This window comes from Paramisgurnus dabryanus, chromosome 6, assembly GCF_030506205.2.
Source record: "Paramisgurnus dabryanus chromosome 6, PD_genome_1.1, whole genome shotgun sequence".
Classification (NCBI taxonomy): Eukaryota; Metazoa; Chordata; class Actinopteri; order Cypriniformes; family Cobitidae; genus Paramisgurnus; species Paramisgurnus dabryanus.
In genome coordinates this window covers 3,063,271-3,076,772 of record NC_133342.1, presented here as the reverse complement: position 1 = coordinate 3,076,772, position 13,502 = coordinate 3,063,271, and the positions used below count along the sequence as shown (strand labels likewise).

The following is a 13,502-nucleotide window of genomic DNA, read 5'->3' as shown; positions in this document are numbered from 1 at the left end:
AAACAGTTTAACTAATAAGAGTATGGTCTAATTCTATATATATGCTTCTGTCCACCAATGATTATTTTTATCTTTAAAATTGAGATCTCAGGTCTAGGGGACTTTATTGAGACTTGAGTTTTAAATCAGAAAGTGAGAGAGATTGTGTAAGGAAATAACTCGAGCTGTTGACCCTACCGGCTCTTTGACAGAAGCAGGAATGTGATGATGAGAGAGTCAACAGCCAGACTCCAGGTCATCTACTAGGAATGATTCTTTGTCCTTCAGTTGTCTGTAGAATTCTGCTTTTACAGCAGGACCACCCGAGTCAAGAACCTTAAACAAAAGTCTCATTTTTGTCTGTCGTGGTCTTGCATCATCAATTTCATTGTACATTTCAGGAGGGATCATGTGTTTGTCTTTCAGACAGTCAGCTATCGGCATCACTGAAAGCACTCTCGCAACTAGAGCCTCTCTGTGATTGTCCACAAATTCTAAGATTCAAACACAACAAAAAGTTGTTTTTAAAGTTTATATGCATAAAGGAAAATACAAATACATTTCAATAAAAAATTTGGCTTTAAAATCAAACCTGTCACCACTTTGAGATCAGCCGTGTCTGTTTTGGGACTTGATGCTAAAACAAAGAACTCAATTAAGGGATCCTTTAAGTAAATCCGTTTTATTTTTATCCGTAAATTACTAAAAATAATTCATAACCTTTGAACAGCAGAGCTTTATTATATTACCTGTAAGAATAACTCGTCTTGTCATCCATACTTCCTTTGCTTCAGTTTTATCCAAAACACCCATTTTAAACTCCTCAGTGTTTACATGAAGAAACACTTCAAATGTGGGATGATAGTTTGGACCAAAATTACACTCAAACATCTGACCCTGAAAGAAAAGAAACATAACCTTGAAATGGCCAAATATTCTAAATAAATTAACAACATTTACTGCATTTAAATTACAAGGTTTGTTAAAAACTAGTTTCAGTGTTGCATACTTTACTGACTAATTCTGAAGCTTCATTCAAACATACAAAAGGTAAAAGGTAAATGCTGTATAGTCACAGGTGAAAGCGCACTGTAATGCACACGATGCAAATTGACTCCAAACCCAGCACACCTCAAGTGTCATACTGCTTTTACAAAATGGTTACCACATAACAATGTGTGATCTTGGCTGTGAAACCACAGCGAAAGCCCACCCAAATGTCTATCTTGCCCACCCAATTAGAATTTAGTCATCAACATCATACATTTTTTATTACAATTTATACATGGTTAACAGCAATCTGAGGCGTGATATGTTGAGATGTTAGAGGAAGGGCTGTAGACTTCGAAGCCATAGTGGAAATTATCGAATTCTGTCAAGACAACTCTGATATTTTATTTATGTTTTCTTTATAAAGAATTATTATAATAACAAATATTTTGATACCTGTGGCTGCACTTCAAATCCCTCTGGTTGAAAGCACAGACTGTATTGTCTCCCGGGAATCAGGTGACATACGGAAGTGGTTTTAATGTATACATTTTCCTTGTGTTGGCTCTGGACCTAAAAGGATGAAGAGTCAGTAATTTTTAGTTTTGAACGGAAAAAAACTTTTCATTAAGACGAGGCATCTACAGACAAACAATAATTACAGACAGCAAATTCACTGGAAACTTGTCTAAACTTGGATGACCACTGCTAAAGCTTTAATCAGTTAAATAGCAAGTACATGGCACTCCTGGTAGAGGTGTCTTTTATGACTTTGTAACTTTGACAGTCTGCTGATGATTTTACATAATTGAAACTAAATCATATTCTGTTTGTATTCTTTAATTGTTTTTTTTTTTTGTAGCTTAAACCTGCCTGGCATAATAAATTGTTTTTATTTATTCATTCATAAGAAGAACAATGTCGCACACCTGTTAGTTCTGGATAGGTGCGTTGGATAAAGAGACAATGAAGTCCAAACATATATATAAAAATAAAGGGTACACTATTAACTTGCAAAATATGAAAAATATTTATTGCGACGTTTCGATCACAAGACCTTCCTCAGGCATATACATGATTCCATAGGTGTCATTTACACTGGGGACGCTGGGGACATGTCCCCACCACTTTTTGAAAGCATTTGGTTAAAATTTTCTGAAAAATCAAACAATACCTGTGCGACTTACACTGCAAAAATGACTTTCTTTTTTAAATCAAGATGCTTTTTCTTGATGAGCAAAACGACCCAAGAAAATAAGTCTAGTTTTAAGACAAAAAATATACAATTTAAGTGAATTTGTGATTAAAACAAGCAAAAATATCTGCCAATGGGGTGAGAAAAAAATATAAAAATAAGATTTTTTTTTCTTGAACACGTAATTTAAGCACATTTTTTTTCACCCCATTGGCAGATATTTTTGCTTGTTTTAAGCACAAATCCACTTAAATTGTATAGTTTTTGTCTAAAAACTAGACTTATTTTCAATGTCATTTTGCTAATCAAGAAAATGCATCTTGATTTAAGAATTTTTAGATATTTCTACTGAAAACAGGACAAAAATACTAAGTAAGAAAGTCAGATTTTCAAGAAAAAAATTCTTAGTATTTTTTTTGTTATCAGTAAAAATATCAAAAAATTCTTAAGTTAAGATGATTTTTCTTGATGAGCAAAAATCTAGTTTTTAGACCCAAAATATCAAATTTAAGTGATTTTGTGCATAAAACAGGCAAAAAATCTGCCAATGGGGTAAGCAATTTTTTCTTGAATTTTTCTTGAATTTAGTTAATTTAAGAATGTTTTTTTCTTGAAAATAATTTTTTGCAGTTTTGTGGTCCAGGGTCACATATGTTGCGTTGTGCGCTTATAGTGTGTTAGTATTTTACATATGTAATGTATTTCATTGTAATCATTGACTTAACGTGCTGCTGTTTTCTACAGTATGGTGCTTTGGCACTGTTCGGTTGAGTTGGTGTTGCACGGACTGTTACATGTGCAGTCGACATTGTTAAGGGTTTTATGCTGAGTATTTTTGTGTTGTTGACCGGCCTACACACTGCCCATTTTTGATGCGCCGTTCTGATGCATATTTTTCCCGTCCTGCTGTAATGTTTTTTCATCTGATCTTTTGTCCCCACCACTTTTCAACACAAACTGACGCCCCTGCATGATTCTAGTTTCACAAAGTTTTTAAAAGTGCATTGACCATTCGCATGAGACTATACTCACCGACCAATCACAGTATCGGACCTTCAATGACCTTCAATCACATTTGTATACACATTTTCTCATCACATTAACAACCTCCATATCATACACAAACCAGAAAATGTCAAAACACAGTAAATACTGCATAATAATTAGAATAAATAAGCATAATGCAAAATTACATCGCCAATTTAAAAGCAACTGTTTTTTCAAGATTATAACGTCACATTAAACAGGACTTCATAATTCAGACCAAGGGGCGATATGTTTGCAGAGTGAAAATTTAAAATAATTCTTGTCTCTGTATAGGAGCATATCGATGTCCCGGCCTCTCTGTGGCATAGTCACTTTTTCTGTCCCACAGAAACTTAAGAGACATCATGATTCATGTCGACAAAGTGTGCCGCAACGGGATAATTAATGTCTTTTCTTCTAATTGAGCTCTTATGTTCACTAATACTTTTTTCGATTGGCGCGTAGTTTTACCAACAAAGCCCAAACCACATGTGCCCAATGTAATAACATGAAAAAATTTTCTTTATTTTGTCATCCTAGTACTGGGTAAAAATTCTACATTAATTTTGTGATAATTAATGTATTCCATGCATTATTCCCAAACTGCCAACATTTGTCAACTGCTTTTAATTACCTCTGACAACGGCTCGATTCCCCACAGTGTTCTCTGTTGAAGCTGGGACAAGATTCTCTGGTGATGGTCAGCATCTTGTAAGCTAACGCTAACGGCAAGCTTTTCGCTAACGGCAATAATTCATGCTGGACAAGATGGCGCCGAGTATGGCTGCCGTGTCTCTCACGCCTCCACGACCACGCAGTTTTTTAATGTTTTTGTGTTTAATATATGTATGTACGGCTGTTAGTCTGTTAACATATGACAGAGATACCTTATTGGAAATTCGCGATTCAACGATTAACCGTCCCATTCCGGATTACATTCATATTGACCCACTGGTCGCAACATCAGAGGAATACTTATACACTAATTTAGCGGCAAGACCAAGGCACAGACGCAAACGCCGGAAAAGAGAACGCAGAGCTGGGATACTTGTGAGACACAGGCGGCGAGTAGCCCGATCCCCACTTCCCAGTATACTTCTGGCAAATGTTCAGTCTCTGGATAATAAGTTGAGTGAACTCTGGGCTAGAATATCTTTTCAACGCGAGATAAGAGACTGTAATGTCATATGCTTAACTGAAACCTGGCTATCACCGAATGTTCCTGACCATGCAATTGCCCCTCAGGGCTTCTCCGTGTTTCGAGCGGATAGATCGGCGGAATTCTCGGGGAAGAAGAAAGGCGGTGGAGTATGTTTCCTTATTAACAACATGTGGTGTAATCCGGACAGTATACACGCCATAAAGGAATATTGCTCACCTGACGTGGAGTATTTAATGTTGCTATGTAGGCCTTTTTGGCTGCCCAGGGAGTTTACGGCCGTTGTTTTAACAGCAGTCTATATTCCGCCACAGGCAAATACGGACAGTGCGTTAAGGGAACTGTACAATTCCGTCGCCTCTGTTGAAGATAAACATCCAGAGGCAGCTTCCATCGTGCTCGGAGATTTTAACCAGGCTTCCTTGAGTAAGGTATTGCCGAAATATTCGCAGCATGTACATTTTAAAACTCGCGGTAAAAAAACTTTGGATCATTGTTATTCTCCCTTCAGCAAGGCTTATAAATCCCTCCTTCGGCCACCGTTCGGGAAGTCAGACCACGCCTCTATTTTGCTGCTGCCGGCCTATAAGTATAGGCTGAAGCAGACAGCGCCCATCATGAGGACGATCCCTTGTTGGACTGACCAATCGGAGGCGGAGCTCCAGGACTGTTTTGAGACTGTGGATTGGGATGTGTTTAGGGAAGCGACTGCTGATATTCATGAATATACTGATGTAGTAATGTGTTTTATACGGAAATGTTTTGAAGATGTGGTCCCTACAAGAACTATTCGTGTGTTTCCTAATCAAAAAGCATGGCTTAATCGTTCTGTAAGACTGGCCCTCGTTGCAAGAGACAAAGCCTTTTCCTCTGGGGACCTGGAGGAAAAGAAAATTGCACAATATAATCTCCGTAAAACAATTAAGCTGGCAAAGAGGCAATATAAGGAAAAAATTGAAAAACAGCTGAGCGATAACGATTCTCGTAAGGTTTGGCAGGGGATACATTCTATATCAGATTTGAAGACGAGACCTAGTTATGCAACTAATGTCTCAAATACACTGCCAGATGAACTGAATCTCTTTTATGCTCGGTTTGAAGAAACACACATGACCCTTCAGGGGAGCACTGTCAGCAGTCCTGTAAGCAGGATGTACTCTTCTAATATAACATCGGATAATATTCACATAACAGAGGGCGATGTGCGACGTGTGTTTGGACGGGTGAATATCCGAAAAGCTGCAGGACCGGATGGGATTCCCGGTCGGGTGATCAGAACCTGTGCAATACAACTTGCAGGTGTGTTCGCAGATATCTACAACCGCTGTCTGTCTCTCTGTATTTCCCTCCTGTTTTAAATCATCTGAAATAGTGCCAATTCCCAAGAAGAGTAAAATTCTATGCTTAAACGATTGGCGGCCTGTCTCCTTGCCCTTACTCCGATAGTGAGCAAATGCTTTGAACAGTTTATAAGAGATTACATTAACAATCTTGTCCCAAAAACTATGGATCAGTATCAGTTTGCCTATCGGGAAAACAGATCTATAGAGGATGCTATATCTACAGTACTTCATAACACACTTACACATTTGGAAAAGGAGAACTCTTATGCTAGGATTCTCTTTATCGATTATAACTCGGCATTCAATACAATAATTCCCATTAGACTGGTTGAAAAACTCAGGAACCTTTGCATTCCATTGGACCTCTGTAATCTCATTTTGGACTTTTTAAGTAATCGTCGTCAGGTGGTTAGGATGGGGTCTATTATCTCTGCGCCTCTGACCGTGAGTATCGGAGCTCCTCAAGGATGTGTGCTAAGTCCTCTGCTTTATTCTCTGTACACATATGACTGCACACCATTACACTCATCAAATCTCATTATTAAGTATGCTGATGACACCACAGTAGTGGGTCTGATTAGAGATGATAACGAGTTGTTGTACAGGGAAGAAGTGGAGAATTTAGTAAAATGGGGTCTGGATAACAATCTGTCACTAAACGTGGAAAAAACGAAAGAATTAGTGGTGGACTACAGGAAGAGGGAAAGAGCAGAATTGACTCCTCTGATGATTTATGGTTGTCCAGTAGAATGGGTGAGCAGTTTTAAGTTCTTGGGTGTTAACATTACCAATAACCTCACTTGGGACCTACACATTACGGGAATAGTGGGGAAGGCCCAGCAACACCTATTCCATCTTAGGCGGTTGAGGAAATTCGGCATGGACACAAATGTTCTTTGTAATTTTTATAGGGGCACCATTGAAAGTATCCTAACAGGGGCCATTACTTCTTGGTATGGCAATTGCACGGCAAACAGCCGCAGAGCACTACAAAAAGTGGTTAAAACTTCTCAGAAAATATGCGGTTGTGAGTTTGTATCTATAGCAGACCTGTATCAAGAGAGGTGTGAGAAAAAGGCCCAAAGGATTGTCAAGGACCTTAGCCACCCTAATAGTAACCTCTTCCAGCTGCTACCCTCTGGCAAGTGATACTGTAGTCTGCGAGCAAGAACTTGCAGACTCAGAGACTCATTTTTTTATCAAGCTATTAGGTTTCTTAATGACAGATAGATTGTACTTTTTTATTATTTATATGGTAATGTAATGTATCATGCTTTTATACTGTGTTGTTATTGTGTTTATCATAATTTATTATTGTGTTTATTGTTGTTGTTGTTGTTGGTGTTGGTGTGTGTGTGTGTGTGTGTGTGTGCGCGTGCGTGCGTGCGTGCGTGCGTGCGTGTGTGTGTGTGTGTTTTTAGGGTTGTCTTTTAATGTTTGGAACTGTTGTTGGTCAAAAGGTGTGATAGACCTAAGATTTTTGCTCTTGCATTGTATGTAAATATGATATGAGATAACTTTAATAAACTGAACTGAACTGAACTGAAGCTAGCGGTCTCCTCTGACATCAAGGCTGTCCTTAGATACTGCGCTTTGGAAATCACAGAGGCTTGAGGCGATTAAATCTCTCCATCTCTTAAGCTGCCCCAGCTATGTGCACAGGGCTGCTCGACATAAGTTTGTTTACATAGATTACTTCAGATTGTGCCAGATTACTTCAGTTCGGGCTATCGCTACCCAGCAACGACGCCATCAGAACAAGCTGCGCCTACAATTATTTAACTTCCGGCCCATAGAATGGGCTGTTGATGTCATTTCTCATGCAAATACTCTTGTCTTGAAGTATGTCTCATTTATGTTGCTGAACACTGGCTCACTAAACAATAAAGCACCACTAATTCATGACATTTTAACTGAAAGGAAAATGGATTTTCTATGTCTGACTGAAACTTGGCAGAACGAAATGGATTTCCTTGCTCTTAAACAAGCTACCCCCCAAGGCTATAATTACATTCATATGCCCCGTAGCTCTGGACGTGGTGGGGGACTATCTGTCATTCATCATGCTGATTTCCAGATAAAAGAATTTCCAGTACATGCCACTTCATTTGAGTGTATTCATTTAGCTCTGTCTGTATCTCTAAAGCTACAGGTGGTCCTTGTTTATCTCCCACCTAACGCATCTGCGTGCTTTCTGCCCAAGCTCTCGGACATACTTGCTCTGATCTGACCATCCACCAGAAACTTCAGCTGTCTAGCTCCTGTCACCCAACCACACTACCGCTGCTTGATACAAAGTCTCCAACTGCCTTCATGCCGGAGGACTGCCTCTCCTTTTTCTCCTTGCTCAAAACAGCTCAAGTTTTTGAGCTAGTATCAAAGGCAAAGTCTATGACAAGCAAACAGGATCCTATGCCGACTGCCTTGGTTAAGGCATGACTTCCAACTCTGGGTCCCACCCTGGTCAACATCATCAACACCTCCCTGTCTTCTGGGGTGGTCCCCACCAGCTTTAAAACTGCTGCGGTGATCCCTACACTCAAAAAACCTGGCCTAAACCAAGATGATCCAAACCACTACCGCCCAATTTCCAACCTACCTTTCCTATCTAAGTTATTGGAAAGGGCTTTGGCTTCCCAACTTGACAATCATATGCTACAGCACAACCTCTATGAGCCATTTCAATCTGGTTTCAGAATACAGCATAGCACTGAAACTGCTCTAATCAAAATCACAAATGACCTTCTCATGGCAGCTGACTCTGGGATTGTCAGCATTTTAATATTTCTTGACCTTTCTGCTGCCTTTGGTACTGTCTCTCATTCCATTCTTCTCACACGCCTCTCTGAACTCATTGGCCTCGGTGGTACTGCATATTGCTGGTTTAAATCCTATCTCACCAACAAGCAACAATACACCACCCTATTTGCTCTGATCTGGTGCCAGTCTTACACGGCGTGCCACAGGGATTGGTGCTTGGCCCATTATTATTCAATATCTACATGTAACCTCTAGGGATGATCATCCAGAAATATGGACTACCTTTTCACTTTTACGCTGATCTTCTAAAACTCAATCAAGACAAAACTGAACTCATGGTGTTTGCTCCCTCGTCGCTTTTTAAAAAAGTTGATGACTGCATGTGGATGGCTCCTCAATCTCAGCATCTTCGCAAGTACGCAACCTGGGCGTCATTATGGACTCTACTCTCTCCTACCAGCAACACATCAAAAACACAACCAAAATTGCCTTTTACCATCTTAGGAACATCTCTAGACTCCGACAGTACCTCTCCAACTCTTTTGCTGAGACCCCCATTCATTCCTTCATCACCTCACAACTCGATTATTGTAATGGGATCCTTTAAGGTCTGCCTTGTAAGGCTACTGACAGACTCCAGTATGTACAAAACTCTGCAGCTAGGATGCTTACACACACAAAACTTGGACTTCATATTACTCCAATGCTGAAGAAGCTTCACTGGTTGCCAGTTAAGTCCCGGAGCATTTATAAAATCCTTCTTCTGACGTACAAATCTCTCCATGGACTTGCACCTCAGTACCTTATTCATTTACTCCAGCCATACAACCAAGCACGTCCTCTGCGGTCCTCTGACAAGGACCTGCCCTGTCCCTAAGTCCAGGCTACGGACGTTTGGTGATAGAGCTTTCTGTGTGGGGGCTCCACCACTCTGGAACAAGCTTCCTCATGCCATTCGCTCTGCCTCCTCTCTAACCATAGATATATACACTAGATGTCGCCTTGGGGTTCTGAGCATGCGTCAAAACAGCCGCCATCTTAGGACAGGGGTCTTGTCATAGGAAGTATCTGGGTAAAGCTGCTATCTCCGCCTGTACTTCGAATTCATGGACGATGCCGGACTTTTGTGCTGCGTATGGATGTTAGGGCTACTAGCACTATGCATTACAGTTAGAAAAAGTAGATTTTAAAAATTTTACAACTTTATTTTTTTTCTTGACCCAATGCTAAATACATGTCTGACTGTTGAAACGAACCAAAAGAAAATGAAGAAAATCGCATACATGACGATTTATGGTGATTTTATTTCCGTTACACCATTGCCTACAATGACGCTGATGCGGGATTCCCCTGTTTCAAGATGGCGGCTCTGTTTGACGCATTCGGTCCAATGAACTGCCATAGCCAAGGCGACATCTAGTGTACATATCTATGCTCTCTAACAACCTTCAAAAAGCAGCTAAAAACACTGAGGCCTTTGGGCTTTAGCTCCACTCCCTTGCCCTCATCTTCCCTTGCTGTTTTGTTAAGCGTCCTTGGGTTTTTGAAAGGTGCTATATAAATTAAAGTTATTTTTATTATTATTATTATTATTATAACTTGTGCCTCTACGCATATGATGTATTTAATTCGGTGTCTGTGTGGTTTGGGCTATGTCTCTTCTTTAAGTTTCTGTGGGATAGAAAAAGTGACTATGCCACAGAGAGGCGGAGACATCGATATGCTCCTACAGAGATAATTATTTTGGATTTTCACTCTGCAAACATTATCGTCCCTTGTTTTGAATGATGAAGCCCTGTTAAATGTGATATTATAATCTTGAAAAAACTGTTGCTTTTAAATTGTCTATGTAATTCTACATTATGCTTATTTATTCTAATTATTAATGCAGTATTTACAGTGTTTTGACATTTTTCTATTGTCATTATATACTTTTTCTGGTTTGTATATAATATGGAGGTTGTTAATGTGATGAGAAAATTTGTATACAAATGTGATTGGTCATTGAATGTCCGATACTGTGATTGGTCGGTGAGTATTGTCTCATGTAATTGGTCAATGCACTTTTAAAAACTTTGTGAAACTAGAATCATGTATATGCCTGAGGAAGATCTTGTGATCGAAATGTCACAATAAATATTTTTTATATTTTGCAAGTTCTTAGTGTGCGGGATACCCTTTATTTTTATATATTATTTATTCATTAAAATTCTTCAGAAATTGTTATTTCCAGTAGATTAGTCTGGTGTTTCCACAAAATAAGTAGTAAGGATAAAATCATCAGACTGGAGTTTTGATGATGAATGAAGCATGGGGCACATTCACCAGCCGGGCTCTCAAATTGTGTATCACCTAGTTTAGCAAGTTACTTATTGTATTCTTAGCTAGCATGTGGCGGGACTTAATGATATTTATTTACCCTGCTACTTCTAACTAAGATTTAACTTGCAATTTTGTGTCTGTGACCTCCACGTATACCAGCTGGCATGAGACACTACGACACAATAATTTAGGCAACTTCTAAAGAAACGCCAAGGAAGTACAGAGCATGCAAGATCCCTACGGCGCATTCACACGGGGCGTAAGCGTTGACGCTTCCCATTCACTTTTAATGGGTGACGTCAAGCGTTGGCGAAATGAATTGTGGATCCGTCGGTGCCACGTCAGTGCCGTTGCTCGCGGCAGAAGTTGAACATTTCTCAACTTTTCAAGCGGTAACGCGTGCGTCAGCCAATCATATCGCCTTATGCAAATAACCTCGGCACAGCCAGCCAATTACGTTTATGGAAGACCGGAGCTTGTGTAGCGGCCACAGTGATTGGCTGTTGGCCACGCTTCAGACAAGCCTTCCGTTAAGCGTTAACGCTGACGGACCGTGTGAATGCACCGCTACACCCACACCAATGGATTCCATCAATGGACTGCTCCTAACAAGCATGTACTCTAAATTCTTATTTTTAACCCAATGCTGGGTAAATATTGGACAGAACACATGCTGGGTTAATAATTAAACCTATGCTAATAATGAGTTGAAACAACCCAGCATAGGTTTATTTATTAACCCGACATGTGTTCTGTCCAATATTTACCCAGCACTGGGTTAAAAACCCCAGCAGAATTTAGTGTGTGAAACCCTATTGTAATTGTTAAGATGTTTTTTTTACAAATGACACATGAAGTTTAGTACCTCTGACACTGGAACATTCACTGGAAGCAAATGGACATCCAGTATTTTCTCTTTCCGTTTGACAGATAATGGACGAACAAACAGCAAAACTTGGGACTGAACATCAGGGTATATGATGTTTTTTACGAGCCTAATTATATTTTTTATGAGTCCAAACAGGGAAAACTCAGTGATATTAATAAACACATGAGTGCTGTTCACTTTTAGTGGCTGCAACGTTTCTACATTATCACCACTGATGTGTGCCACAGCCAAACTGTCTTTATTGTCCTCTGTAAAAGACATTTAAAATTGGGGAAAAGGTTATTTTACAGTATAAATGTTTATAAAATGGATTCAATTGATAATTTTATTGGTGATTATTAACTAAACAGCTTCAGTTTCAAAACATTTACATTAATGCATCACTTTTTCTCTGCATCTATACAGCTGTCTACAATATCTGTGTATTCTTTTTATGTAATAGAATAAATTTATATCATACCTGAGAAAATTTCACAGTGTGGAAGAATCAGTTGTGAGATTGAACCTTCAAAACAGTCAATGTTGTACAAGGGACCTGCAGGCTGCATCTGACCCAAACCATCTAAGAGCCGTGGATTCCAGGGCATGATTTTATACAACACCTCTCCTTTACCCTCCATCACAAACACAAGGTTGGTCAAACTGCACTGAAACTGACCAGCATGTGGAGAAACAAACCTAAAAAAAGAGATGAATCAACTACACTGAATGTACAGTGTTAGACTTAGCCTTAGCCTTGTTAGACTTCTCTAGCATCTAACTATCCAGTAAGTTAAACAGTGACTCAAAAATCTTTGCTGGAGACATTTATAAAGTTTATGATTCAACTGTGAAACTGTAAAATATACAAACTAAACTATTACTAAGTATGAAATTGAAAGATTACAGATTGATGATAAAGTAAGGTTAAAGGCAGAGTGCACAATGTTTGAAAGCCAATGTTGATATTTGAAATCACCTAAACATACACTCCCCTACCCCAATAGAATCTGGACCTTCTTTTGATAGACCCGCCCCACACATACCCTGGCAAGGATGTCGGTTAGTAGACACGCCCCTTGCTGCTGATTGGCTACAAGTGTGTTTTGGTATACTGATCCCGACTCCCTTTTGCAAAGCGTTTTTCAAACATTGTGCACTCCGCCTTTAAATAAATCAAGAACATGTACATTAAAATAACCTTCTCAAACATATCACACAATAAATTAACACTGTGTACTTACAGACATTGGATTTAACAGATGCAAAGAAAGAAGATGTTTAAGGATATCACATTTTTTCTGAACTTCTGCAGTACAACTGATACTTCCTGCTTCCTGAACTAAGAAGCCAATTGAGACTGCTTTTCAAAATTAAAGTTCACAGAGTAGACATACATAAAATAAGTCCTATCAAAATCAACACAGTCCTGCACACTGAAACTACACTGAAAAAACAGGGTACAAAGGAGAACACTTCAATGAATACAGTAACATGACCTTAATTTGTTTAATATTTTTACCTGTATAAGTTTGTTCCTATGCTCTCGTCGTCTCTGTCAATATATTCAGGTGTGAAGACTTTTGAATCTTCTAAAAACTGAAATATATGCAGTGATAAAGAAAATCATTCATTTGCTAATTATAAAACTACAGCTGATTGTAAGTTATTCTTAAATAAATATAATATGCTTTATGTAATATCATCAATGGGAGGTTTCCCAAACAGGGCTTATCCTAGTCCTAGAATAAAATGCATGTTTGAGCTGCCTTAATTTAAAAACACCTTGCACTGACATATCTTAACATACATAAGTGCCATTGTTTTGTCTCAGAATACACCAGTATTGTTTTTTGTAAG

The 13,502-nt window shown here is 39.0% G+C and overlaps 1 protein-coding gene across 1 annotated transcript; it reads right to left on the bottom strand.

Annotated features, from left to right (window-relative positions):
• Positions 1–216: 216 nt before the first annotated feature.
• On the bottom strand, positions 217–13,242 carry LOC135744148 (NACHT, LRR and PYD domains-containing protein 1b allele 2-like). The gene is made up of 7 exons (XM_065262115.1): positions 13,165–13,242; positions 12,124–12,341; positions 11,640–11,911; positions 1,426–1,542; positions 729–876; positions 572–616; positions 217–473 (listed from the first exon to the last, which is right to left on the bottom strand). Exons 2-7 carry the CDS (start codon positions 12,281–12,283, stop codon positions 217–219), a joined length of 999 nt encoding a protein of 332 aa, XP_065118187.1. The 5' UTR covers positions 12,284–12,341; positions 13,165–13,242.
• Between the last annotated feature and the right edge of the window lie 260 nt (positions 13,243–13,502).

Bases quoted from the DNA above. Each gene is read 5' to 3' on its own strand.
- LOC135744148 (XM_065262115.1), bottom strand. From the start codon at position 12,283: ATGGAGGGTAAAGGAGAGGTGTTGTATAAAATCATGCCCTGGAATCCA. The intron at 11,912-12,123 runs GTATGATATAAA...TGTCTTTTACAG, and splicing joins ACACTGTGAAATTTTCTCAG to AGGACAATAAAGACAGTTTG. The intron at 617-728 runs GTAATATAATAA...TCTTTGTTTTAG, and splicing joins AAGACGAGTTATTCTTACAG to CATCAAGTCCCAAAACAGAC.